Raw genomic sequence first — 27,953 nt, forward strand, 5'->3', positions numbered from 1 at the left:
TTATGAAAAAATCGACCAGTATATCAAATTAAATAGAATGTATGCACCAGGGAATATTATCCTGGAGTACTTGTCAATGGCATGAGTGTCAATCCGCATGCTGACGTATCTCTGGTTTTTCCTCCTGCCCGAGCCCCTCTCGGACCCCAGCGCCAGCTGCACCATCATCCTGTCTTGCTTGTCGCCGTTCTCGGACACGTAGTGCCCCAGCTCGCTCACGTCGCCGTCGTTGTAGCTGCCGTCCATCATCATGGGCCGGGGCTGAGGTAGGCTGCACGTACAGGGAAGCTGCGGACACAGGTAAGAGCAGAATGTTTCTGAGTTATGTCCCAATATTCACATCCCATTTCTCCTTACAAAGCGAGACATGCCTGGGGAATTGAGGCTGCTGGGACACAAAAAGGAGAATGAGACAGTGGAGCTGGGCAGCAGCTTTTTCCTTTTTTTTATTTTTATTTTTGTAATGTCGTGCCTGCCAGACACAACGCAGTCACAGAGAGAGCAGGGCTGTCCATGAAAATGTTCCTTTGTCCTAAGCACATGTATCAGGGTGTAAATAAAGGTTGGATCTGTATTTTGAAGCAGAGAAGAGGGTGGAGGGAACTTTCAACGAGGAACTTATCAGGCTTCGCCCATTTGAAGAGAGGAGCTTAGACTGAATTTTGGGTGGTTGTAATTTAAGGCAGAAGGAGGAAATTTGGACCACTGTGTGTAAGTCTAGACTCTGCTTGGAGATAGATGTGGGAAATCTGCAGTGTTATCTGAAACCCAAAACACAGTATGTGTCTGATGCTATTCACAAGTTTGGATCCTCAACACACAAAAAATATGTAAAGGGACAAACCTAAAACCTCTCCCATTCATACAGCCAGGGGAGAGGGCTACATGTTGAGGCACATAATGCCCTCAGGTCCTGAAGAAGGAGCACTGAACCTGGATGTCAGGTGTCTGTAGCAAATCTCTATAACCAGGAATGCTTCACTGCTGCTGTCTCCTTGCATGCACTGCATTCTCCCAAGGCAGCTGAGAGCAACGCACTGTAGTTGCCATTTTTTTACATTTCCAAACATTTGCGACACTTTTTCTCAGTGGCATAATGCTGCATCAGAAATAGAAAAACTCACCTTGTCCCGGAGTTTCCTCTCCTTCCGCTCTTGCACAGTGGTCAGGTAATTCACTGCTGCGTATTCCAGCACCGAGAGGAAGACGAACACAAAACTGACCCACAGGTAAATGTCCACTGCTTTGATGTAGGAAACACGCGGCATGGAGGCGTTCACCCCCGTGATGATCGTGGACATGGTCAGCACGGTGGTGATCCCTGGGAACACAGCAGCAGAGAGAGCCCTTAAGGCACGATCAAACTCGAGTTTTCATCACAAATACAGCTGCCATTACAATTTCCTGACATCTTAATTGACCTCGCAGTATTTTTTGTCACATTTGTGTGATGAGTTTCCCTGCCTGAGGAGGGTCCAGAAGGCCCATTTTTACTGGGGTTTTCTTTTATTTTCTGTAAGAACAGCTCTAATTCTGGTTTCCCTCCACACCACCAGCCTCCCTTCCCATGGCCAGGCAGCAGTGCTTTGAGCCTGCAGTGGCTGCACCCCGTCATCATGTGCAGTCCCTGGGGGAGTACAAGTATTACAGCATCTATTCAGCCCCTCCACAGCCCCTCCACAAGCTGCTGCTATTTTCAACAGGTTCGCCAGGCCTGGGTTTTCCATCTGCTCACAGGAAGTCACCAGCCACCTCCTGGTGTGCGCCTTTCCTGGAGCAAAAGCAGGGACTGAATATATATGAGTATAAAGGACTGAATTCACAGGAGTACCCAGGTGCTCAGAAGTTCTGCTAAAGGCAGTGCCCACATCTCAAAAAGCCACAGCCCAAACCTTTAACTTCCTTTTCAATGATGTCTCAAGGCAATGGATGCTGTTTCTTGTGGCCCATTGCTGTCTCTGTCATGTCAGTTTCCTTTCCACTGAGAAACATAATTTTAACAATAAATAAAGCCCTGAGAGGTGTTGCCTGGAACAAATGGAAGCCAGCTTTGATTCCAAGTCTGCAGATATACTAACTGCACTTTGCTAAAGGCAAAGCATCCTCTTTAGAAGAGTTATGTCCATAACATAGTTCTGCTCCCATGGCGACTCTTCTGGCATATGGCTTCATCTGTCTGAAGGATGCTTCAGAAGGGAATGCTGTACCCCTCACACTGCACTGCAATCTTATTTAACAAGAAGAATGCAGCTTGGTTGTCTAATGTTACTCAATAAACTGAATTTTTTCAGGGCTGCTAATAGCAATTTTCACCTCCTCGCTCACTGAAGTCTCTGAAGGATACTGGCACTTTGGCTCTCTCTGTCCCACGTATCTGCTAACAGCAATAAAAGCAGAGCATGACGTTTGCTCCCTGATTTGCACCAGGTGCAGCTGACGCTTGTGAGAGCAGGGAAAGCAATTCTCTTGGCACTGCAGGGCAAACAGAGAGAGGTACCCAGGCCAGGGGGGAATGTGTGACATAGAAGATGTCTGTGCCACTAGGCAATGCAGGGGCATGCATAGCACAGGTGATTTTGTCTTGATGGCCAAGGCCACAACTGCATGTAACTGCCTCTTAGGTGTGCTGAGTCCAAGATTGTTTTTACCTAAAGGGACTCTGGCAGGAACCGCTCGGCGATCAATCCAGAAGGACACCCAGGACAGCATAACCATGAGAGTGGCAGGGAAGTAGGTCTGGAGCAAGAAGAAGAAGATGTGCCGGCGCAAGGTGAAATTGATGTAGAGGCGATTGTACCATCCTGTAGGACAGGGAGAAGGAAACACAGAAGTCGCACCGACATCAAACTACTTTCAGATAACGTGATGTATCAGGGGAACAGTGCCACGTTTGCTTTTAGGAAAACAATTAATAACCACAGATCGTTGCAGTTTACAGAACAGACTCCTCAGTGAACCAACTATCATAGTCAAAGTATCTCAACAGGATCATAACTTCAGAGAATATTATATAACCTGTACACTCTGGGACTTGAATTCACATTAAGGCCTGGTACGATCTTGGAGAGGTATTGCCTTTCTAGACTACCTCACCATAAAGATGTATGTCTGTGTCAGGGATACCTGGCATCTTGTAGGAGACACGTTGGCATGGAAGAGAGGTGGGTCTGGTGGGACCCAGGGGGACCTCCCGATGGACAATTCTCCACAGCCAAGGCCAAGAGTCTTCACCCCTTCCCCGTGGCCTGCTCTCTGCCAAGCACTCTGGTACCCACCTGTGCTGCTGTAAAAGGCGAGCTTTGTGGTGGTGTGAAACTCCTGGATCAGGAACTGGGACAGAGATATCCTCTCATCTGTTTTTAGGGAATCATTCCCATTCTTCCAGTAGAGCATGAGGTCGTCTTCGGTGTAGGCATCTGAGGGAGCAGAGCAAACCTCAGCACAGTGCACTGAACCAGCCACTATTGCACCTACAGCCCAGGTGTAATAAAAACTGTTTTAAAACAGAATTAAGATTATAATTCCATATTGGAAGCTTAAGAAGGAGAAGAAAAACCTCCTGAAAAGCTGGAAGTTTATAATGTCTCTGTATGAAATACAGAGGACAAAGGAGCCACCTGTGGGTAAAAATCGGGTTTATATCACATAGACATAAGAAACGTATGGAGAAGGTGATTAATACCACTGCCCCGTCATGGTTTCTACACCACAGATGAACAGATGGTGCACAGGGAGGGCGCAAGGCCTTATATTTATGTGTTTAAGATCTGTGGTGCAGGAAGGTACCGGGGCAAGCGGGTGCTGCTGGACACCACCAACCTACAGGCGAGTGTCCCAAGGCCCTCTGGGGATGGGTTGGCAGCAGGGCAGCCTGGCTGGCTTTTAGGGGCACTGGCAAAATGGTACTCACAGCTAGCATTTGTGAACACTACTTTGTTGCAAAAACTGTCTAATTCTAGTGAAAAAAATCGGGTAGGGAGTTTTTCTCAGTGTTGGAGCCCACTGACTTTGGTTAGAGCTCTCACGAATGTGGCAGCTGCTTGTTGATGCAATTAAACGCAGTTTGGGTGCCCATGGGGTGCAGCACTTTACTCCCCTGTGCCTCCACTTTACTTACAGCTTTCAATCTCCAGGGAACACGTCTGTGTGTCCAGGGGAAAGCGACTAAAATCCATGTTGCACATTGCTGTTACTGTAACTCTAGGAATAATATAAAAAAAAATCATTAAAAACTTGACTTCTTATGTGACTGAAAAGGAGTAAAGCTGCAGGTTTGTTTTTTAAGCACCTGGCCAGTAACAGTCCACTGAAAATGAATACCTTCCATTCAGCTAAAACCGTACCACTGAAGTTAAAGCCATTTTTTTTTTTCTTCTCAGTAAACCAGTGTTAGCAAAGGTGGTTGGAGAGTTAAGCCACAATAAACTGCTACTAGGGGACACAGTTATTGGAGAATAGGAAAGGACAGAGAGGGCAATTTTCCCCTTTTGTCTGTCAGCAAATACCTCTCCGCAGAGATCTGTACTTTCAACAGATGCTTTATATTTTAAAGTAATTTAGGTTTATCAAAGCCATCCTAGTGGTGTGAAGGATGCAGGTTGGTTTCTCCATGCCCCACGATTTCCAGCAGCTCAGTGAAAGCTCGGTGGTCACCCATGGGTGCCAGCCACCAGAGGGCACAGGCAGTGCCTCGACTTAGGGCTGGGGCTGGCATGCAACCGAGACTGCTGACATACTCTGCTCCATACATCAAAAGCTCTGCTCTTGCCATAGTCTGATTATGTCGTTTTTAACGGCATTATTTTGTGTTTGCACTGGAAGCAACCATAAATCTTGACTCAACTGGCTTGAACTCCGGGGAAGCAAACGAAAAGAAAAACATAAATTGTAATGGGGAAAGACTTAAATATTTAAATTGAATGATTAGCAGGGTTAAAGACAGACAGACATCTGTCACATAATGAAAAAACAAGATGCAGCCCTTATGTTAGCAGTGTGTATGCGTGTGTGGATTCACAGTGATGTTGCTTTCCTATCTGTATTTTGTCTCTGAGTCAAACTGCTTGGCACAGATTTGTTGTTTAGGTGCCAGCGAGGTCTACTGCATTTTCCAAGAAAACAGAAGACAACCTCTGGCAAGAACCTTAAAAAGGCAGACACCAAGGGAATAAAACAAAATATACAGTCAGTTAGCAATGACCTGTTTGCTGTTAAGTATTCGTACTTCCCCAGCATCCATAAAGTACTCCAACGTGCAGTCACAATTGAATAAATAAAAGTGCTGTTGCTTTGCTATTCAGGATGTTCACTATTGTTTCGTGCAGGGCGGTTATAAGTGATCTGTTTAAGCACAAGTCTGTGTGTGGCAGCGTCTGAGTAGTTTGATATTCTTCTTTTCCCATCTTTGTTAGACAGATAAAATGCTTTCAGTGCCAATGACTTGTATCATGCAGCTAAATGAGAGAGTATATAGGCATGTGTGGTATAGCTGAATGTTACATCACTTTATTGCATCATTTTGTTACTGTACCAAGGACCTGAGCAAACTTTCCAAAGGTCTAAGGAGCACCTGAACATAGTCAAACATGCTGGGTGAAGAAAAAAGCTTTAATAATGAGAAGGCTGACACTGCCCAGGCTGTGACTCCCAATGAACAGTACGACAAAAAATATCATAGAACAAGAAAATTCCTGTCACACCAAACTCCCAGGCCTGGCAATTTCTTGTACTGTTTCCTTTCATAAAAGGAAAGATGCCTTGGCAGGCTGAGGAGCTGAGCTCCTCGCCTCATGGCAGGCTCAGCTCTGCCAGTCATGAAGGATGTTGTCTAACGTGCCCTTAAGAGCCTCCACAACCATCCCAAGCAGCATGTTCTGCAGCCTTATCATTAGTTGAAGTTAACTCCATGCATCTTGGTGCTGTTAACCCCCCTCTCAGGCAGATTTTCCTTCCTTTTTTGTCCTTCAGAATGTGCTATCTAGCTGCTCTTTGGTTTATTTATCACGTTTTGCTATTTCTTTGCTATGGAGCTGATGTTGACATTCTTGCATCAGACTATTGTACAGCAATTTCCTCTCTCGTAGGTTTTTATGGGTCATTTGGCAGTACTTGTTTTCTAACTGAATGGAGCTGCAGACAGGAAAAGCTGCAGCACTGATTTTAGTTTCTTCTGGAGATGGACAGATGCTCCTCACTTAGCGCCTCCAAGTGTGAAAGTAACAGAAAGAAAAAAATCCTGTTTTAATAATCTTCAGACTTATGGTCAGTAATGTTCAACTCTTTACTGAGAAATCTGTTTTGTGTTTGAAACTTGAGATCAGTGCTGTGGAAAAAAGGGAAGGGAAGGGAAGGGAAGGGAAGGGAACTTGTTACTTCATGTGCTGAAGGATGCTGTGTTTTGCTGCTTATCTTAAAGCTGAACCTGTATTCAGTATGATTTATACTTCTTCATAATTACCTGTAAGAATAGTAATTACACATTTTGCTAGGCCCAGGGACTTTGTTGTACAGTGAAGGTGAAGGGATGCTGGTGGCAGGAACCAGCAACGTTGGCACAGAAATTGGCTTCTTGCCACGTCCAGTTGTCCTCCCTTTGGTACACATGAGCATTTTTTCTTATGTTGAAGGAAGGGGCCTATTCTTCCTGATGTTGGTGGCTAGCCAATGCATTCACACTTGTAATTTTTTTTAGTGTGAAGACATGCAAAAATGAAATACGGGAATCAATTAAAGCACTTTCTGTTCCATACCACTAATAGCTCACACTGACCAAATGCAGTTTTACCTGAGGCTATAAAGTACCTTCCCATCTGGCTGGACCCGCAGCATGACGTTGTCCGTGGTGGTGTCGTGGATGAAGGAGCGCTTGGAGTGCACAAAGAACATGTCAGGGACCCAGATCTTCTTCACCAGCCGGCCGTCAAACGTCATGCTTTGGTTGTTGGTGCTGGGGAAGGACAGCCTCTCGTCTTTCCAGTAGTGTCTCAGGTAAAGTGTCATGGTGAAGTCCTGCAACAAACAGGTTTGTGTCACAGCTCATGCCTTGTCAGCATAGCAATGATTTCTCTTCTCTGGTACAAACTGCACAGTACAAAGTACTGTTCCTGAGGGTTTTGGCTTGCCTTTTTACTTATTTCAAGGGAATCCCTCGTCTATCTGATGATAAAGTCATGCACAAGTGTTTATAAGCATGCTATCTTAGAGTGTAATGTAATATATTACCATAGTCTCTTATATAAGTCTCTTATATAAGGCTGCACGAATTAAAAATAATCGATTCTGGCAATAAAACGTATTTTCTGTCATTATTTTGTCAATAGCCAAAATTGACCCTGAACGATTTTTTTAAACCTAAAGTGATACACAGCACTTCTCCCATGTTGCTGTGTGTTGCAGCCTGATGGTACATGAGGAGCAGGAACAGTATTCAAAAACCGGAGGAAGTCCCTCAAAATCATAACGCTTTCTTAAAAAAGAAAGTGATTGTTGTTGTTGTTGTTGTTGTTATGGATTTAGCCTGTGCAGAGTGCCAGCATCAGTCCTCCATGCCCCTGAAATACTACTTTAGCATCAGCATGAAGATTCAGGACAGGCTGACAAAGCCTTATACTGGTCCCCAGCACACAGCAGGGGTGACACAACTGCTAATGAGCCAAAGGCAGATTCTGGAGAAACTTCTGCCCCCTGAAAACTCCTGCCCTCTTATGACCACACACTTCCCAGTGAGGTGGGTAACTCGTTGAAAGGGGTAACCTTTCCTTTGATGTGAGGGGATATTGAAACTCCTGCTCTAGGGACCCTGCTTTGGCAGGGGGGTTGGACCCAATGATCTTTCGAGGTCCCTTCCAACCCCTTCGATTCTGTGATTCCGTGGTTCTGTGAAACGGCCGGTATTTCTGTTCCCATGGTGGGGCTGCCACATGACAGATACACTCTCATGAATTTTTCTATGCTGTTGCTCATTCTGCTGAAAGCAGAACTTACCAGTCTGACCCAGTGCAGATTTTAGGATGGCTACGTGGCTTCCGGCTGGGAGCGAGCTGGGCCCTAACCGCTTCAGAGCATGGTCAATGTGAAACCTCATCTGCAGTGTATCAAAGTGCCCTAAACTTAACACATTAATTTGTCTCCTCAGAGCTTTTATATGCTTTCACTTCATAAGAAAATGTAAAAATCCAAATCCTTTGGGGCAATTCTGGAAGTGTTGTATCATTTTGTCTTGGAGAAAAGAAAATGTCAGATTAGCTTTTACTCCTTCTGCTTCAAGACATTTAGAGGGATGAAATGATAGCTTGAGTCAGTGGAAATAACTGCTTGCACATTCAAGTCAAATAATGTGCCCAGGAGGCTGCGGAGTCTCCATCCTTGGAGGTATACAAGCCCAACAGACAGAGCCTCAAGAAGCCCGCTCTATCTGAACCTGCTCTCAGCAGAACTTTGGGCTAAATGTTCAATGGCCGTCCCACACGGCCTCAGCCCTTCTATGACACTTACCATATCCACCTCAGAAATGCTGTCCAGACTTTCAACTTGGACATCCACCCCAACAGGAATTGCAGGGCCTGGAAAGAAAACAAGAATTGAGAAAGTATAAACCTGGTGAGAAAAGTAATCCTCAGCCTCCCACATCTTAGTAATTAAATCAGATGTCCAGTCTGATATAGAAATAACAGAAAACTAATTACAAGTAGAAATGATTGGCATTCATAACAAAAGCCTGCTAATAACAATCAAAATCAGCAATGAGACTGACCTACTCCTTTTATTGTTACATCCTACATTCCTTCAAAATTTAAGAGTAATGTCTGTAGTGCTCAAGGCTAAAGCTCACCAGATGGATGCCCTGCAGAGCTCCCATTCACAAAGAGAGCAGCGATGGCACAGCTAAGGGGATGTGGGAGAGTTACTCCAATTTTTTTCCCTCACGTCCTCTGCTCCCCTCTCAGGCTAATACCACCCCTGAGAACTGCTCCATGTATTTGGCTTTCACACCACTCAGTGCTTGGCTGTGGAAAAGACAGGGTGATGGACAGGGCTGTGTTACAGCACACAGGTATGCGCCACTGAACCTGGGGCTCCCAGGGGGAAAGGTTTGGCTGTGACCTTGTGTTTCTCTCCTCCAGACTTTGGCTAGCCCCTTGCATACCTCTGGCAATTACAGTACAGGAGATCTGTCAAGATAAATAATACTCACATTAGTGGACTGCTATGAAACTGAAACCTTTTTAAATTAATTGAACGTGTTAGTGTTTGGTATATTGAGCATTTAGCAATAAAACCTTCTTCCATCAGAGTATATAATGGTATCCTGGATTTGAATGACCATCTGTCATCCAGAAAGGGTAGATAAATTACGACATTTTCTAATCCACAGGCTGAAAGAAAGCGTGTTCCCCTTCATCCTTTTTCCCTGAAAGCTTAGCTTTCTGTACAGCACAGCCACAAAACTGTGAGCAAGCACTAACACACAGCAGTCAAAATATTTTCTTTTGTGTTATAAATGACATAGCCAGGTCAGCAAGCATGGCACCTGATTTGATTATGCATATGAATTGCCTGAGGAAGCCAGGTTTGTAGAATTTCCCCATCATCCAGGAATACATGTAAGGTGTATTTGTAGATTTTGTCAGAAGAAAGTGCCACTGAATACCAGGAATATTAAATTGCCTCTAACTACATTTCCATGAGTTCGACTAAGCCATTTGTTCATCCAAGGAAGAAGCTACTTTCCTTTACCTCTATCCCCCCAAGCGTGTCATGAATTCATAATAAAAATAAAAGTTAGAAAAGGCTCTGCTTGTCAATTTGCTCGTTGGCCTGACTACATGCTAAAAAAGAAGTGATGGTGTAAAATAGGAACAATAACAAATGTGCACTTGTCATACCTCCAAAACCTGGTCTCATGCTGAAGTCATGGTCATCTATTCGCAGCAGCTGTTCTGACTTCGTCAGTGGAGATTTGGTGATGTCAGGGCTTCGTTTCAGGATTGGGCTACTGGGAAGAGAGAAACACAGCTAGTAAGTCCTGCATGGCGCCTGTGAGAAGCACACACCCACTTCAGTCCTAAAACCAGAACCTGCCTGGGTTCGTTTACCTCTTAAGCTACAGCCACGCGAGTGCTTGCAGTAGTTGGCAGCATGTGATTACAAAATGTCTCCCACATCCAACACAGAATGCTTAGGCACCTGTGATAACTCTGGCACTCTGCGAGAACATTTGGTTTGTGTCTATAAAATCGTCTGGGCTTATCACACAGTTTGGATACAATCATTCACATGTATGGGCTGGAGAAGTAGTGTGCGTGTGGTTAAGCGGGGAAATGAAAAATAAGGAGAAGTTTTCTGACATTGATTTCTGACAGGCCAGGAATTAGGGAAACAATACATAAAATAAGCTACTGGCTGTTGCCCAGGAACAAAATGGAGATAGGCTGGGAACCAGGCCAGGAGGCAGGCCATCCCCTAACTGGGGATAAAATGATTAGCTCCTGCTCCAGATTTCTAACGAAGATAAAAAGGAGCATTAAAGACTAGAGTCTGGGATGGTCCTTGCAGAAACTGCTAGGGCTGCACTGAACGCTGGGCAGAGGATGCTTTGCTCCTCTACCAAATCCACTTCTGGGGTTGAAAAGCTCTATTTGGCTCCCCAGACCTTTGGGTGGGACAGAAGCTGCAGCACCTCTTCTGCTGCCCAGCCCTGTAAGCGGAGCCTTCCTGCACTCCCTGCAGCCACACAGCAGCTGCTAGGGCAGCAGGAGAGCTCCAGAGGGAAGGCTTTGCTGTTTCTTAGTTTGAAAAAAGATGAAATGTTCCAAGAGGCACTTGTCTGACTACGCAGAAGACACGTCAGCAATAGATTAAACAAACCCAGAAAAACAAAGAAAGTTGACAGGGAATATTTTCCTGTGATAAAACTCATTCTAAATAAGATTGCTTAACCATGCTGTACTTCTCATAGGCAGCTGTACCCCAAGAAACCAGTACAACAATCTCCTAACAGGGACCAGAAGTGTTACCAGTGACTCCTCCCTGAAGCCCTGAGCTTCTTTGAGACCTGGTCAGTCTCAGTTTAGTAATTTCTAGGAGTTATGATTCATCTACATCCACTGATGAGTTCTTCAAGTCGTTACTTATCCCTAAGGCATTTTAAAAGGTGCTGCTTCTACACTAAATTTGTTTAATTCAGCCTCTTCCCATGGCATTTTGCCCCTATTTTGCCCTTGTTTTGTTAAATAAAAGCGACTTCACAAATTTGAAGCCTGCAAGCCAAAATAAAAGAATTTCTAAACTTTCTGTTAACAATGAATATGCTGCATTTTTCCTGTCTTGATGAAAAGTTAATTTTCCTGATATTGAATTATTTTCATAGCTCTTATCAGATTCTTTCTATTTGTTAAAATCCAGAAAGAAACAGGGGAACTGGAAAAAGTAGCAGGTACAGGGTGTAATTAAGTACCACAGAAGTGTTTAATACCAAAAGGTTCACCTAGGAACCTCAATGGTCAGGTGATGACAGCAGAAAGGGAGTTAGCGGCATATCAGACAGAGGCCATAACTCTAAGCTGTGGAAAGAGCCATGGGATTTTAGGTATGCATTAGGGAACGTTTATACCCAGTCAAGACAGAGGAGTGTTATTACCAGGTCACTGGCAAAACCTCAGACATTCAAGAGGATCATCAGTGCTCAGAAAGGCACTTTTCTCCCTGACACGGGCAGAGGGAAGGGCGAGCAGTGGGGTGGGGAGCCATGCAGAGCGGCTCCACACAGAGGGAAGGAGCACGGCACTGGCTTTTAGGGACTGAACATTACTCCTCCTGTTTCACACAAAGTGATACGCACACTGCCTTGCTCCCCACTTTCACTTGTGCTCATAAATGATGCATTTCATGGGCTACTTCCTTCCATAGTGCATACCTCCTCATCCTTGGGGACCTACACGCTTCATGCCTAACGACCTCATGCATTCAGCATGTTGCCCAAATAGTCTATGGCTTAGTTTTTTTTTGGGATGACTGACCAATCCCACAATTATTTGCTTCTCCACTAAGTTTTGTGTTCTTTGTAAGCTTAACTAGTAATTGTTTCATGGGTCTTATCAGCCTGCTACTAAAGATACTGAATAACAGCAGATGATAATACATTTCTTCACAATTCTATTTTAAACTGCTTGCTCAGAAATAGTCTTAAATCTGCAATGAGATTCTGAGACACCAACTCCCCTGTTTTTAATCTGTTTACAGTGGATGTTATTCATTTGCATGATACTGTCTAGTGATATGTTTTAGCCATATCTCCTGAGTCTTCATCAAATACTTCACGGGCACCTAACTCTACTATATCAGCACTCTGGCCTTTGTCTGTCACATTTGTAATCTTCCTAAAAATAGTTTAATTGGAAATATAAGGGGAATATTTTTTAGGACTACATTTCACTTAACTTTTTATGTGTCCTTTTATATGAGCAGGAATGGCATTACTGGGAACATATGAGGGCTTTTTCCCAGTCCTTATTCCTGTATTTAATGGCTAGGGTGGTTTTATTTATTTATATTTTCCTGTCACTGAACCCTGCTGTTCAGTTTTGAACTATGAACGTGGTGCCCAGGGAGGTGGTGGCGTCACCATCCCTGGGGGTGTTTAAGGAAAGATTGGACGTGGTGCTTACAGACATGGTTCAGTGGGTGACATTGGTGGTAGGGTGATGGTTGGACCAGCTGATCTTGGAGGTCTCTTCCAACCCTAATGATTCTATGATTCTATGGCTGTGATAATGGAAATCATTTTTGTTCATCTTAATTTTTTGGCCACATCTTTATTACAGTGGCTCATTCTGAAAACTTGTAAACTCCAAAATCTGTAAAAAGCTGATAAGAGAAAATATTTTAATCTTGAGCAGTGATTCTATTTTCTATTTTCTGGTAAAAATGTGAGGAAAAAATAATGGTGATGTCTATTTTAAATAAAGCTGTTAAACCAATAGTTTTTATTTTGTTTTATGAAAAAGAATGAGGATCTCTGTTTGTTTGTTTTTTTCCTCCCTTTGAAACTTTCACATTTACAACTTGGTGAAGAAGCCAGAAATGCAATCAGAATAGAAAAATGAAAATGCTCTGTCCTGCCAGAAACCATGTTTAAATTTGAAGTATTTTCCTTTCTGAAGATTAAAGCTATGTGGTTTTTTTCCACCTCACTTTTTTTTTTTTAATTTTGCTTCTGTACTGAAGTAGAGAGTAGAGAAAAAGTCAAAATGTCTTTCAAGTAAAACAACTGGATTTGTCATGAGTCTGGTAGGTCAGTTTAAAAATAAATTGGGGTGTGGGGGGGGGAGTGTTCCCCAAAGTGGTGTAATTTACAGTTTTTTCACTTCTGAAAAGGGAAATATGCCTGAGAGATGACAGTGGAAGTCAGGCTGGTTGTACTGGAGGTTCTGGGCTCTGCAGCTCTGGAGGAGGACGGGGTTTTGGGTTGTGCTGCTTCCTTGCACTGTCTGGCCCTCGCCGGACAGCCCCAAATTGTCGGATGTCTGACTGTGCCAGGCGGGCACCGGTGGCCGCAGTAGTGACCCGGGGCAGAGGGGATTATACATGACCTAAATACTGCCCCGTGCCCGACACAAATCACGCAGCACTGTGGTGTGGAGCCAAAGGGCCGCACAAAATGGCTGTGGTATCCAGCTCTGGCTCCACGAGGGGAGCTTGGCGTCCCCCCAGCTCTTGCTCGACCCCGTTAACAGCATGAATCCTATTTATGGCCTGTGTGCTAGACTCTTTACAGCCTCGGACGATTTTGCTTCCCTCTGCCTTCGCCTACCTGCCCTGCTTGTGCGCCTCGCCATGGGCTTCCCGTCTCTGCCGCTGGGGCCGGCTGCAGGGAAACAACAAGAAAAGGGTGAGATGAAACAGCCTGTTGTGGGGATCCCACCACACGGTTTAACAACATCGGGAGGAAAACATGGTTGGGTCTGTGGTGTTGTCTGTTGTAGCACAGGTAAATGGCTCTTACCTGGTTGTGCCTTGTCACCAAAGGCTGGACGAAATGGCTGCTCTGCATGCTGCCATTTTGCTGGGAGAGGAGAGCAGAGCCGGGGGTGGGTTTTGAGAGAAAACATTTCAAGGCATTTCTACCAGCAGAAGGGGCTTTGCCCCATCCAGAGAGCTCTGGATGGCCAAGTCCCACCCCACCATGTCACACCCTGTGCAGGTTACCCAGTATTGTCCCCTGCAAGGGGACCTGCTGCCTTAGCGGTCTTGGTGGGACAAAACAAGCAACGAGCCCATTAAACACATAAATCCTGGCTTGACAACTAACGAAACAGTGCAACGCATTAACAGCTTTGCTTGGTAGTTTTTTTTTTTTGCTTAGGTAGGAAAAGACTTTTATACACAAGCATGAAAAAAAAAAAAGCCACAAAAGAATACAAGAAAGTGTGTGTAAGCAGCTCTTTTAACGCATTACATCTACTGAACCGAGGTAGTTGCATAGAATAGTTTCATGAGAAGAAAACCTTTGAAAAGTGTTACTGGGGGGGGGTAAATATTTATAATAAATATTTGTTCCTGTTTTGTATTGTCTCTCAGCTGTCTGTCAAGAGACTGTCTGCTCCTCTCAGGTGTTTGGGCAATGTTTTATTTTATCATTAAAGGAACACAGTACTTTTAGCAGCACGCTAGCAAGAGTAAAAAAAAAATAACATTTTAAACACTTAGCACTTGCAACTCATCTTAAATTATTTTATTTTTTAATGAGCTTATCTCTGAAATAAACACTCTACTAATGAGACTTTTCACCCATTAACATACATTTAAAGTCCTGATCTTGAGACTGACAGAGGAAAAGCTTATTTTGCAATGACTGTCACCACCCGGGTGCCATTGCCCCTTGAGTGAGAGGTGGCCAAACCCCAAGTTTTGTGGGCTGTTTTTTGTTGGTTTGTTTGTTTTTTGTTTTCCTGGGCTGGGAACTCTCTAAAAAGTGATGGTGTTGTAGGGAAATTCTTCTTGTTGGTGTTACAGAGAATTAAACAATCTCCATATTGCCCTGGCTAGCAGTGGGCACTGGGCTGTACCACTGACTCACCCTGAAGCGAAACATTTGCCAAGTGAGATTGGTATCTTGCCAGAATCTGTTGTGTTTAGTAGAAGAGGACTGGAAATAAATCCTCATGCAGACCACTCTTTTGGGAAGCTTTGGGCCATGCAGCTCCATTGCTATTGCAAGGAGCAGCTTCTTTGGTGCTTGGACCCAGACGAAGTGCAGCAAAATGCACTTGCAAATGCAAAATGCACTTTATGGAGTCTTCTGCCTTGTTGATGTGCCCTTATGCTGCTGCTGACGTGTCTTGCTGCTGTCTGCTTCTTGTTTGCTGGCTGTCAGGAAGTAATTTCACATGTTTTGGGCATAAGCAGATTCTGGTGATGAGCTGACCTACTAAAATGACTTTAAAGTGCCCTAGTAAACTCCTGGCTGGTTAGGAATAATGTAGGTATTCAAACAGGGATGAAGCAAGCCATATTTCTGCTATTTCTAATTTCCATTCCTCACTGTAGGCTTTATCTGATGCTTCACGTTGGCCCTGACCCTATCCCGGTTGCCAAGGGAGCCTTCAAGGCATGGCCACCAAAGATTTGTGGCCGAATCCTCCCCATCCTCTGCAACTGGCAAACCCATGTGGTTCCTCTTTTCCCTTCCAGGTGATTCTCCACAGTCCCTAAACTAAGCTTTATTTCTGTATCACAAACCAGCATGAAATGTCCCCCATGCTCCAGTTACTGCAGGACGTCAGGGTCACTTGTGTTTTGGTTCATCTCCTTCACTTCTTAACACTGATCTCATTCCCCTTATCCATAGCTCTGAGGTTACCAAGCTTCCCCAGCTTTTCTGCCCCCTCCTGTAGCAGCAAAACATCCTTACCTGTTGCCAGCCATTCCCCAGTTACTGTGATTTAAAGCCCCATCTCTTTCTACTCAATGCATAGATCTTCTGCTCTGGTTTCTGGGGAATGCTCTGCTGGTTTAGTGATCAGTGGCAGCTACATTATGAGCCGCCTAATTAGCAGCTCCCAATTAGCCTGCCTGCTCGGGCTGTGAGTCAGTTGAAAGGTGCTGTGCCTTCCCCTAGCACATCTGCTGTCCCTGAGCGTTTGTGGCAGATAACTGTACTCAGGAGTTTCAGTCCAGACATTGCTCACAAATTGCTCAGCCCAGCTGTCTGCCAACGTGGCCACATAGTATTATGGCAATGCTCCTGCCTCCGTCTGGATGACAGGCAGTCTTCAAAACTAATCAGTCACTCAGGAGGTAAAATATACAGAATAATGAACTTTTTATTTTTTTTTCCCAATGTCAATATTTAACTCCTAACAGTTACAGTGCCAAGAGGCATTTCATGGCTCATGAAGCTCACTGAGATGCTTTATGAAAAAGCAGAAAACACCACTGGAGCAGACTGGCATTTATTCTGTTCTCCCTGTGCATTGCTAGAGCAGCTCTCAGGCCTCTGATGGCACCTGGGTGATGCAGCCTTTCCAAAGTCCCACCAGCTGCCCCCACTAGGTGACTAAACCTTAGGACTTCCAAGGAAAAAAAAAAACATTCTGCAAAAGAGCTATACACACAAGGCAAAAGGCAGTTACTTCTTTTTAAAAGAAGCCTGAGATTTACTATGGCACTTATAGTCCCTACAACTCAGCCAAGAGAGTTGCAGATTTAGGGATAACCATGTCTGATTTTCAGAAGAGACGTCCAAACATAACATATGAAGGACACAGCAAGCATTTCCAAATGCCTGGCTTCACAGGACAAGTGCCAGAGGAGTGTCAGTTTCACACTGTGCACCAGACTACCTACAATATTCTTCACCTTTGAAATAAGAGCTTCTGAAAGCAAACACAACAAGTGATAGAAGCCACTACACATCTTAGCATTTTGGTCTGTAATTACTTACGCAGGACATATTTCCCACCTATAAATCATACTCTATTTTCTCCAGGGGAGGCAATATACCTCTAGTATATTGTACGTCTAGTATACACAGTGACCTATTTTACACTCTTATTATGATAATCTTATTAGGATCTGAGAACATTTCTTCCTTGAGGAATTAAATCCAAAATACAGTTCAGATTCTTCAGGAAAAAGCAAATTTGGAGTATTATCCCCAAGAAAAATGTGAAGGTAAGTTGCTGAAATGTATTATAAAGATGCAGAGAGAAAAGACTGCCAGTGACTCTGTGACTTGGCCACTAGCCCAGGATGTGGGAGCAATTTCCACTTCTATCATGGGATCAGGAGCAAGCCTGGAAATCTCCTTGTGCCTTGGATAATCATGGGAACTGTCAAGTGGATGTGGCACTTGGATGTCCAGGTGATGGACATCTTGGTGTCCTACAGAAAGCACGTCCACAGTCAGTGAAGATGTCTGAAGAAATACCTTGAATTTGGAAGTAATGGAGCCAGATCCAGATGGTTTTTCCTTGTTCCAAGAGGCAATGTCCTTGGGTAATGGTGCTGGTGGGTTTGGCAGACTGGCCTAACACTAACTTTTTTCACTAACAGTTTTCTCCATCCCTTATGGCATCAGGTCTGCAAAGAGGATGGCAGATCAGAGACAAGATGTGAAATCAGATCCCATCTCAGGAAATTTTGTTGAGATGTAGTTGTGACATAATCTCTGCCCCTTCGGTTACTTGCATCATCAGCAACATTTTGGCTGGCCCTGAACCTCTTACCCTGAACAGAGGTGCCCACTGCCCTAGGAAGCCTGGCAGCTGGTGGCTGGGAAAGAGGTGTCCAGGGTTCATCCATATCATCATCTCCACATCATGTTAAAGGCAGAAACCAGGTGAGGGGTGCTGAGCACAAGGACATGGTGGAGAGGCAGGAGGGGCTCATGGAGATGTGGACTAATGTATAAAATGTTCATGAAAGCACACTAATTTTTACTTAAACTGTTACAAAGTAGTGAGCTGTAGACAAGCCACTAAAACTGAGGAAAATTAATCACAAAAAATATTTTATCTTGGCATTTGGCAAGCTCTTGTTTGCCTGTAATTATTATGTTGGGCCATTTGTCCTTCTGATTAGTAGGTTTAAAGATGGAGTGGAAAGGTCACCTCTTGCTATTGCAGGCGGTTAAATCTTTGAAAAGAAATGGGGAGAGAGCTATTTTCTGTATTCACATTACAAAGTCCAAGAAATAGTGCGATTCAGAGCTGTTCTATCATCTTATTTTTGAATGACAGAAAATTCAATGAGAATGCCATTTTAATGCATTATCACTTGAATATAGATCAGCTGTAGAATTCAAAATATCCTGAGGCAGAAGACACACAGGCACCCTTCACATTTTGTGCTTCCTTTGCTCTTTCCCTGGTCATGAACATTGGCAAACGAAATAAAAATAAAGAAACCTATACCTATTGATTATTCACAGCAAAGTCATGTCACCTGAGATCCTGGCACTGTGCCTGAGGTTGCAGAAATGAAATTCCCCTCATGCAGCAGAAATGGCATCCAGTGGGTGTCCATTTGTTGGGTTTCATGGCAGGTGCAGTGCCAGGGCTCAGCTCAGTGAAAAGGAGGAACGGATGAAGGGAAGGGGAGCAATGCCGAAAGGTTCAGCGTCTGCCCCAGTCTTTGAAGAAAAGACTTCTTTTGACTTGTGAGCACAGTACAGACTGGGGAAGAGTAGATAAGCTGTGGGTATTTAAATCAACTCATGCCAATGGCACTTCCCCCGGAGCACCAGGAGTACCAGCTGAAAGATTCTCCAAGCCATTAGCAGGTACCTCTGAGGACTCCTCACAGACAGGAGATATCCCTGAGGGAGGGTGCATACAAACACAAAACCTAGCTTTAAGCAGGAGCAGGGATGAAAATAAGGATGCTGGAGTTCTGATGTTTGGAAAGAAACTGGGACAAATTCATGATCCGTTTGTATGCCCCCCCCCCAGGGATAATGAGATTATCAAGATCACTCAATGCGAATCTTTACAATAATTGACGTCAAAGCAGTCTAATGTCCTTCTGACAATGTAACTGGCCGCCTTAGTGTAAGTAAGAAGAAAAGTCGATTTGAGGGAGGTTTTTAAATTTGCATTACTAAACCTGAGAAGTATGGTGTAGATGAAACAGTGACTTTGAATGTGGTTGAACGACCACGGTCAGAGCAACTGACATTACTTTGCTGTCAGGCTGGGGAGACGTATGAAATGACATCTCACAGATTTCATCCTGGGAACTACTAGTCAACATCTGCAATCATAATGCAGATGACAGAACTATAAAACTTGTGCACGACATCATGCTTGAAAGGGATACAGACACTTTGGGGTCTATGAATGCAATTCAAAGCAGCCCCAACACACTGGAGGAATAATCCATTATCAGTAAGATGAATTTCAGTAAAAAAAAAAAAAAAAATATATATATATATATAAAGAACTGTGGAATACAGAAAGCTAATTGTTCAAATGCAGACTGTGGAGTAAGTAGCTAATTAGCAGTACTACACTTGTCTTAATTCCATACAGGGAAATCACTCTGTCTTCATAAGGGCAATCAAAACCATCAACGGTTAAGGAATTTGTTTGCACTACAAAAAATACAGGATCGTAATGATTCCATTGTTGGGACAGTGTTAAGAAATATTCATACAGGCACAGGACCAGAGAAGGATTTAAAATAAATGGACTGAAGAGTAAGAGGGCACCAGGCTTTCACCCAGAAGAAAGCCAAGTAAGAAAGTGCTGAATTAGCATTTAAATTGACCCTGGTGTCACAGGAGGGAAAAGTGACAGCTTTACATTTTGGAAAAGAGCTCCAAGTAGAATCTGAGAAGCTACAGACTCCTCCACTGGACAGATTACCTACAATTATAGTAAAAAACACCAATAGTAGACACCAGATAAATACAATATATATTGAAAAAGAGCTAGGGACAGTTTGACTTTTCTTGAGGGATGTTATGTCATTTTTAGAGAGTTCTCTAAAAGGTTAATGAACTTGCAATCAAGATGACACAGTACACCTGAGTTTGCAAAAAGCTGTTGACAGAACCATCCCAGAGGCTGGTAAAGACACTGGCCAGTCAGGAAGAGGGAATGACTGACGTGAATGACTACAAAGTAAGAAACCAGAGGAATAATAGAGAGCTTTCACTAAGAAGAAAGGTTGTCATTATAGTCTCCTGAGAATCTGTTATAGGATCTGTGTCATTCAATAAATTTGTAAATGATCTGAGCATTTCAGTGCTATTAGTAACACTAAGCACACCCACATCTCACGTACTCAATGCCCATAGCAGGAAAAAAAAAGAGACAGAGGAAGAGGAGAGAGACCAGACAACTTGGAGGTGGGGAGGGCTTCCAGACAGCCTGGACAGGGCTCTCCAGATCAGAAGGGAGACAACGGACAAGCAATAGGGTGTAATTATATAAAATCAGGAGTGGAACGGTGAGGGTGAACAGGAATTTGTTGCTGACAGCTTTTCACAACACATACTAAGAAGAAAATTGAAAGGAAGTACACAAACACAGCATGTCACTGTCACTCTCACCAAAGGCTGAGAATGCTAAAAATGGAAGTGAGTTTGAAAGGTGTCTGGGCAGTTCACAGAAGAAAGACCAGAAGGATCATTTCTAATGTGAATCCAACCCCTGAATCAGAAAATCAAACAATTTATATGTAGTCAGGAGAGAGAAAACTGCCTTGCAGTATCTCTTGGTTGGCTTGTTATATTTTGTTTGTTTGTTTTGGTTTTGTTTTCATTGTAATTCTGAGTTGCAGATATGCTTTTAGAGCCTCTTATGTCTCCTCACACCAGCTCATAAAACACATTGGAGTAATGGTAGGCCAAAAGTCAATATGAACCTGCCGATCCTGAGCAAGTCGCATGGTGGCAACATTGACTGGAGATGTTATCATCAGTCAGTCAGTAAAGAGACACGGTACCTGGGTATATGAATGTAGCTACAGAAATACTGGTAAAGACAGTTTTCTGACACAAATCACCTGAATAGAGATAGAAAGCTATGTGAAGTGCAGACCCAAAATAAGTACCAGGAAGGATGAAAGGAAGCTGGTGATAATGATGAAAGAAGAAAATACCATTTTCATAGAAGCATCATTTGCAATGATAAGCAGAGAAGACACTTTCAGCTGGGTTTTGAGAAAAATACACAAGACTTCCAAGAAAATTGTCGTGCAGGATTGCAGTTACTTGAAATAGAAATGGGTGGAAAGGGACAATGAGAGAAATAGCAAAGAAATAATAAAGAAAAAGATAATGTATACTAAAATAAAGAAAAGGAGTGCTGTTGGACAGAAGAAAAAAGATTTCTGGCAAGTGGAAGAAGAGGAAAGACAGGCAGCAGCAGCTGCTGCTGAAGGAGAGGAGGAAGCTACAGAATAATGCTGGATCAAAGCAGCAGGAGAAAACCTGGCAGAGCTGTGCGACAGGGGAATCGGATGTGCCTTGGGGCAAATAGTGGAGGCAGGTGAAGAGGAGGGCAGAGGAAGTCAGGGACAAAAAAGAGAAGTTGGAGAAGAGGAAGCAGCTTGCATGGGGGAAGGAAAAGGAGTAAAGGAGATGGAGGTGAAAGGAGGAAAGGGAAAGGCAAGGTACCAACAGAGATAGAGAGACTCCCGTCATGCTGGCCTGAAGCCCACACCAGGCCTCTTGCTCCGAAGGCACTGCCAGTGCCTGTGGTGTCAGGGCACAGCACAAACTGCTGACCTCAAAGCACAGTGCCTTGGGAGCTGCAGGAGTTCCGCGGGGCCTGGCTCGCTGCTGATAAAGTGCTCACATAGTCAATGCTTTCATGGGGCATTTCACAGGCTTATCATGCACTCAAGATCTGATCTAAAGACAGCTTGCATTAGTAAGCTTTGTTTATGCAAATAAATGCTTTCGGGATCAATTGTGAAGATAAGATACAAAGGCAAAACTCTAGGACAAGAGAACAGCTTAAGGAAAAGAAATCCTGTTAGGGCTCATGGATGAATTTATGAGGCCAGAGAAAGCCGTGAAGGTAGGAGCTGCCCTAGGTGTAGAAGGCAGCCTCAGGGAGGGTGCCAGGAGAGCTACGTGTGATTTACAGCACACAGGCAGCTCGTACACAGCGTGATCAGGGTACAGAGGAGCTGGTAGCACAGAAATCCTATCCAAGTTTAACAAAATCAAGGCAATGTCATGTTGCTAATGTTTGGCAGGATGCTGAGCCGTTGAGAAAGGACTGGGAAGGAACCATGGCCATAATGATGCAGAGTGGCTCCCCTCATTCAGGAAGAGTGCCACTAATGGTAATAACATCTGAAAATGTCATAAAGATCCTTGGCCGTGAGAGGGACCCTGTGACAACAAGCAGAGGGCTTATTGTAGAGGATGTCAACCAACTGCTGTAAAAGATAGTTCTCACTGGCAGAAATGTAAACAGGGAGATCTGGAAGAGTGGAAAATGAGTTGCTATTTGGAGACCAGAGTGAGGCAAAATGATTATAATGCAGCCAGGGAATGGCAGGGACATGACTAAAAACATGAAGCAAGTCTCTCAGCTAAGATTAAACAAACACAAGCCGTAAATCTTTTACAGTGAAATCTCTTCTGCTGAGAGTTACTTGTATGAAAGGTGGTTGTAAAGCTGTCCAGGGAGATTTTAGTGTTAAAGGAGATTTTTTTTCCCAGCAGTTAGCTCTGTCAAAGCAACCTGGGCTCTGCTCCAGGCCAGTTCTTTTCCTTTTGCTCATCCTCTCTAGCAGATTCTGCAAGTCTAATTAGCAATGCAGGCTTTGGCCATTTTGTTGACATAATGATTTTGTGGCCTTTATACTGTCCTTGCAGTGATCCCGGTGGCTCTCCAAGAGCAGTTGGGAAAGCAGCAGACAGCCCTCGTGCTGGCTCTCAGGGTTGCAGCTTGGGCCTGTAGGAGTTTTGGCACTGTGAATCGTGCAGGACTGAATTTGGCTTTGCGAACTCTACAGGATTTGCACATGGCTGACTGCAAACTGTGAGCAGGTCTGCAAGGTGCAAAAGGTTTTGTTTTTGTATTGCTGCTCTTTAAAGTGGAATTCCTTTGAGGTGATTTGTCCTAGACATAAGCAAAAATCAGTAGCTGAGTCTTTGACTGGCACACAGACATTTTTACAATGAATTACAGTGTCGGAAAGCTCTTGCGTAAGTCCCACGCAATAAAGTTCTCTACATTGCTGCTTGCACTGTGTATGCATACTTTAACCTGTTCTTATTTGCCATATTCTTGTCACATTCCACATTGAATCCCAAAGCCTCATCAGCTATATTTAAGGAATTATTTTGGACCTTTTGCAGAATTCCTGTCATGCAAACCCAGTCCCCAAAGGACCATGCTGCATGTGTGAACTCTCATGGGGAAAACCAGGCCTCTCTCCCGACCCTTCATCAAGGCTGTCCTGTCTCGTGCTAGAATGGCTGCTTTGGGGTACCTGCAGCACCAAAAATTGTGACAGAGGCAGCGTCTGACACTGTGCCTTCCATCCACCCCATTCACCCTAGCAGCAGGAGCGCAAAGGTTGGGGGATCAACTGGATTTGAGCAGATGAAAGGACAAGCCCTGGAGCTTACAGCTGCTGAGAAAATGGTGAGTTTTTATTTGAAATCAGAGTTCAGAGCAAGAGAGTCTCGTTGGAAGAACCTAACACTTCCATCCAAATAGACAAGCCAAAAGAGTGCATCTCCTCCATCAGCTGCACCACGAGAATCAGGAGCAAAGCTGGACGCTTCCCTCAAGGACGGCAGGAAGCTGGCAGCACACCCAAGGTGACAGGTCTCTACTGCAGGTGCCCGCTCTGCCTGCCAGCGCCAGTGGCTGGCGCTGAGCTCTGACAGGAGGGCAAGTGGATGGTCTCACGGCCCCAGAGGGCTTCTGGAGGCTTGAAAGGCCATGGGTGCAAACCAAGACAGCCTGAGCCATCTGGGGTCGTGTGGAGCCTGCCTTTAGACAGATTTTCTCCATCAACCTCCAGTGAGCCTCTTCAGAAGACAAAGGCTGCAGTGAAGGGATGGATTTCCATCCTGGTGCTTGCCTCAAGCCTTATGAGCAAGAGACAGCAGTGCCTGAAGAGGAGTAATGAAATACATTGCTGTAACTTCTTCTGCATAATGGATATTCAGGGCTGAGTCTTGAAAGGAAGGGAAGCAGGGCTCTTCAGGAGCAATCTTCACTACAATTTTCTTCTGATGTTATATAGGATCTCCACTTACTCTGTTTTTCTCCCAGGCTTTAATTCTGCAATGGGAAAAGGCATTGACTTTGAAATGCAAAGGAACCATGCCTTCTTCAAAGCTCTCTCATTTGATCAGCATTTTAATGTATACTGCACCCAGTCCTGCTGTCAACCCTGCAAAAGCAGTGAAGGGGCAGAGTCAAGGTGTGGGAAACATCCTACACTGAGAAATTTAAGAAGCTTGGTCTGAATATATCTAAGAGGAGATGAGGAGGGAGCTTGATCCATCTGCAAATACCTGGATGGAGAAGAGACAAGGTGGCATAGAACAGGAGCAAACAGATGAAAGCTGAAGTAAAAAATACTTGCAATGCTATTATAATTGTTTTATGTGTACATGAGATTGAAGGTAGTTATCAGAAATTAGGGATTCACAGAGTACAGTACATACAGAAAGCTTTTGCTTGAGCTGAGAAGGAAATCAGAGGGATGGCCAGAATCACGCTTTTTAATCTGACAGATGCTAAGGCTGTTAAACCGTAGGTCTCATGTGGCTTGTCCCATCACAGGGAAAGCGAGCACTGTACTGGGGGCCATGCTGCTGATAGACAACCTCTGGCCATGCACCAGTGCTGCTCCGCTCTCCCCATCAGCCCTCTTCAGCATCAGCACCGTGCTACTGAGGCAGAAATAGGCCAGAAAGGACCTCCCAGGCTGTCAGAGGGCTGCCCGAGGGGCTTGTCCTGGCACAGTGACACCGTATGTACAAAAAGCAGATAAAGAGGCAGTTCTTGTGTGAACTGAACAGGTATTTCTATTCTCATTTTCACATAATTTTAGCACTTCTGCTGTAATTTGTTACATTGCCACTTAATTGCACCACTGTTAAGTGTTTGGTGCAGGGGAAGTCGACGTTGAAGATGCTGGAGAAGATATGGCTGTATGCGCACGCTCCTCTCTGCTGGATGATTTTCATTTCAAGCTGTGGTACCTTGCATCTCACCCCTTTCTTTTGCCACAGTCAGCATGTCACCTCCGCTGCCACTGCCATGAGTCCTCAGTGAAAATAGGGGTTTTGTGTCTTGTCCCATGTATGTACTGGCTCTGGCAGAGCACCCCCTGGGGCTGACCATGGGCAGAGTGGCTGCATCCATTTTGCCAGTTGTACCTCCAGGAAGGTGGTGTCACTGCTAAAGCCAATTCCTATGTTTTAGATGGCTCGGGGACCCCCAGGTGCCACCATGACATTGCTATCGCTCTGTATTGTATCCCTACCTTGCTTTCCTCAGCAAAAGGCAGAAGGGAACACTGGAAAATAAAAAAGGACCACGCTTTCCTCACTTCCACCTTTCAATAATTTTTCCCCAAACCTAGCAGGAATAGCTTGAATTCCTCAGGACTGTGACACTCCTGAGTTTCCATCCCCATACACTGCACACTATTAATGACCATTTGGAGTCATTAAAGAACAGAAACAGTGACTATAGCAAAGCAGAAATTGCACAGGTTCAATCTGTCACAAGCAGAGGTACACAACATTTGAACAGCGATCTGTGTCAGCTATATCCTCAAAACAAAACAAAAACAGACAGACACAAACAAAGGGTTTTTCCTCCAGGTATACCTTGTGATGTGCCCGAGTATAAAAATCCTCGTACAAAATTCCAAATATTCTCCAAATAGAATACAAGTAATAAGAACTCAATTACTCAATTGTAGCAAAAAATCTTCCTCAACTCAAAACCTCCTAAAATGGCTGTCTACAAGACAGTAGGAGAAAAACATCATGTATCCTTCTTGAGAGAGGGAGAGAGGGAAGGGAAGAATAGACTGAATATTTTCATTCACTTTGAATAACTCCATTCAACATCCTGCATGCTCTCTCTGTTTCCTCTGTTAACTGACCATAGCCTTGAGGCTTGCAGAGACTCATTTTTCACTCTCAGAAGCTCTATAAACAACCAGCAAGGGAATAAGAAAAATTCTGAATATTTTCAAATCACATCTCCAGTCAATCTAATCCTCATAGCATACAACAATCCTCAAGGACCTCAGTTTCCTCTCCATTCTCACGTAAATACTCCAGCATATTTCAACCACAATAAATATAATAAAAAGCTCCTTTTTTGCACCATTCCAAACTTGAGATAACTCACAGATGCACTTTTTTTTTTCCTTTCTTTTTTTGGAGGGGGAGGGAAAAATGGTTTTCACTATAGAAAATGCATTAAGAATTATTCATTGGCAAAAACAGCAAAAGAAAATATTTTTGACTGATAGATCACAATCTGCAAATGCAAACTAATTGTCTGATAGATATTATATCTTGATCTGAAGCATTACATTTGTCCAGATTGTAGCTATTTGAATGTACAAAAAATGAAACTCACCTGCCTTTTTTGTACGCCTCATGTATTTCTTTTCCTTGTCGGTGGACTCTGCATTCAGTGGATAAAACCCATCCCCACAACAGCAGGAAGATGCTAAAATGCATTTTATGGACAGTCAACATGTTACCTGAATGTTCTGTATCCAGAAATAGTCCATACAAGAAGAAGAAAAGCAAAACGTAGATCCTGTTTCTCTTTTTAAGACATTATCGGTCTGATCGTTATTGGAAGGATGTTTACTCATACAAAAAATCATCCTGCAGTATTTAATCTGGACAGTGGGGAAAGCAATTTCCACTAAACCTATAAATCCCTCTACGTCAGATGGCAGGGATTTTCTAGCAGTGTTGAATGCATGTATTCTCAGAGAACAATTATTTTTTGTCCAAACAGGCTATTTTATTAATTGGTTTAAACTGAACCCTCTTCTAGTGCCTATCAGAAGTGGCATATATATATTTCTGTCTGGTTAACCAGAGTGGTACAGCTGATCAGACAGGTGTCATAAGTCATTATGTAATCACTGAACTTATCTGAATTGCGGTGACATTTGTTACAGGCGTTCCAGTAGATTAAAAAGCGTTAATAGACATACTGGTTTGCAGCTAAAAGTCTTCATTTCCATTTAGCTCTGCAAGAGCGAGTTTTGATCCTCTGTGTTTTTCTGATCACTTTAATTTACAGCGGTACCGTGGCTGGAGTGGTCAGTGCCTTCAAGGCTTGTGCCAGATATCTCACTGCTGAGCAGGGTCTCTGGAGAGCGTCCCGGTGGGGACACAGAAGGACAGAAGGACAGCCTGAGCACAGGGCTGTTTGGAAGGATCCTGTCAAAGCAGAGCTGCTTTACGCCAGACCACAGGAGAGCTCAGGGGGCCAATGTGCTGGGTCTCATGTGGCTAACAAAATTCTCATTCTTGCTACTGAAAATAAAATAGCATGGGCAGGAACACGTGGTTGAGTCAGCCACATTGTCCGTTTCTTTGGAGCTCACACCCCTTCCTGTATAGCACACAGCTTCATGATTTCTCTCCTCCTCCTGTGTGTCTCCCTGCAAGGCTTTACAACTCTAGTCCCACTTGCGCCTTGTCACAATGTTCATGTTGGTTGCTCTTAACATACCTTGCTCTGGGTTCTGCAAACACCACCAGCTTTGTCCCATCCAGCCCTTTGCTGACAAGGCACTTCTTCCTCTGCTTGTTAACCAAGGATTTCTATTTTAGAGCAGCTTGTCAAGTCACCCATCTCTTTTCATGAAAGTCCTTCTCCAAAAACCCTCCGGAGATCTCTACCTGGTCTAAGCCACTGTGGTTTTATTGACTTCAGCGAGCATTTACACTCCCATGGGATCCACAGAAACAACGCATC

General features: G+C 44.0%; 1 protein-coding gene across 3 annotated transcripts; it reads right to left on the minus strand.

The window, feature by feature from the left end:
- On the minus strand, positions 1 to 26,710 carry GABRR1 (gamma-aminobutyric acid type A receptor subunit rho1). Of its 3 annotated transcripts, none has more exons than XM_035559482.1 (10): positions 26,589 to 26,710; positions 13,811 to 13,864; positions 9,885 to 9,991; positions 8,494 to 8,561; positions 6,785 to 7,008; positions 4,118 to 4,200; positions 3,276 to 3,416; positions 2,649 to 2,801; positions 1,125 to 1,321; positions 1 to 288 (listed from the first exon to the last, which is right to left on the minus strand). In XM_035559482.1, the coding sequence occupies exons 1-10, from the start codon at positions 26,708 to 26,710 to the stop codon at positions 1 to 3; spliced, it is 1,437 nt and encodes a 478-aa protein (XP_035415375.1). The 3 variants fall into 3 exon arrangements, with proteins under 3 accessions (XP_035415375.1, XP_050565656.1, XP_035415376.1); XM_050709699.1 differs by having other exon boundaries at positions 9,885 to 9,994; XM_035559483.1 differs by lacking the exon at positions 13,811 to 13,864.
- Between the last annotated feature and the right edge of the window lie 1,243 nt (positions 26,711 to 27,953).

This window comes from Cygnus atratus, chromosome 3 (genome assembly GCF_013377495.2).
Source record: "Cygnus atratus isolate AKBS03 ecotype Queensland, Australia chromosome 3, CAtr_DNAZoo_HiC_assembly, whole genome shotgun sequence".
Lineage (NCBI taxonomy): Eukaryota > Metazoa > Chordata > Aves > Anseriformes > Anatidae > Cygnus > Cygnus atratus.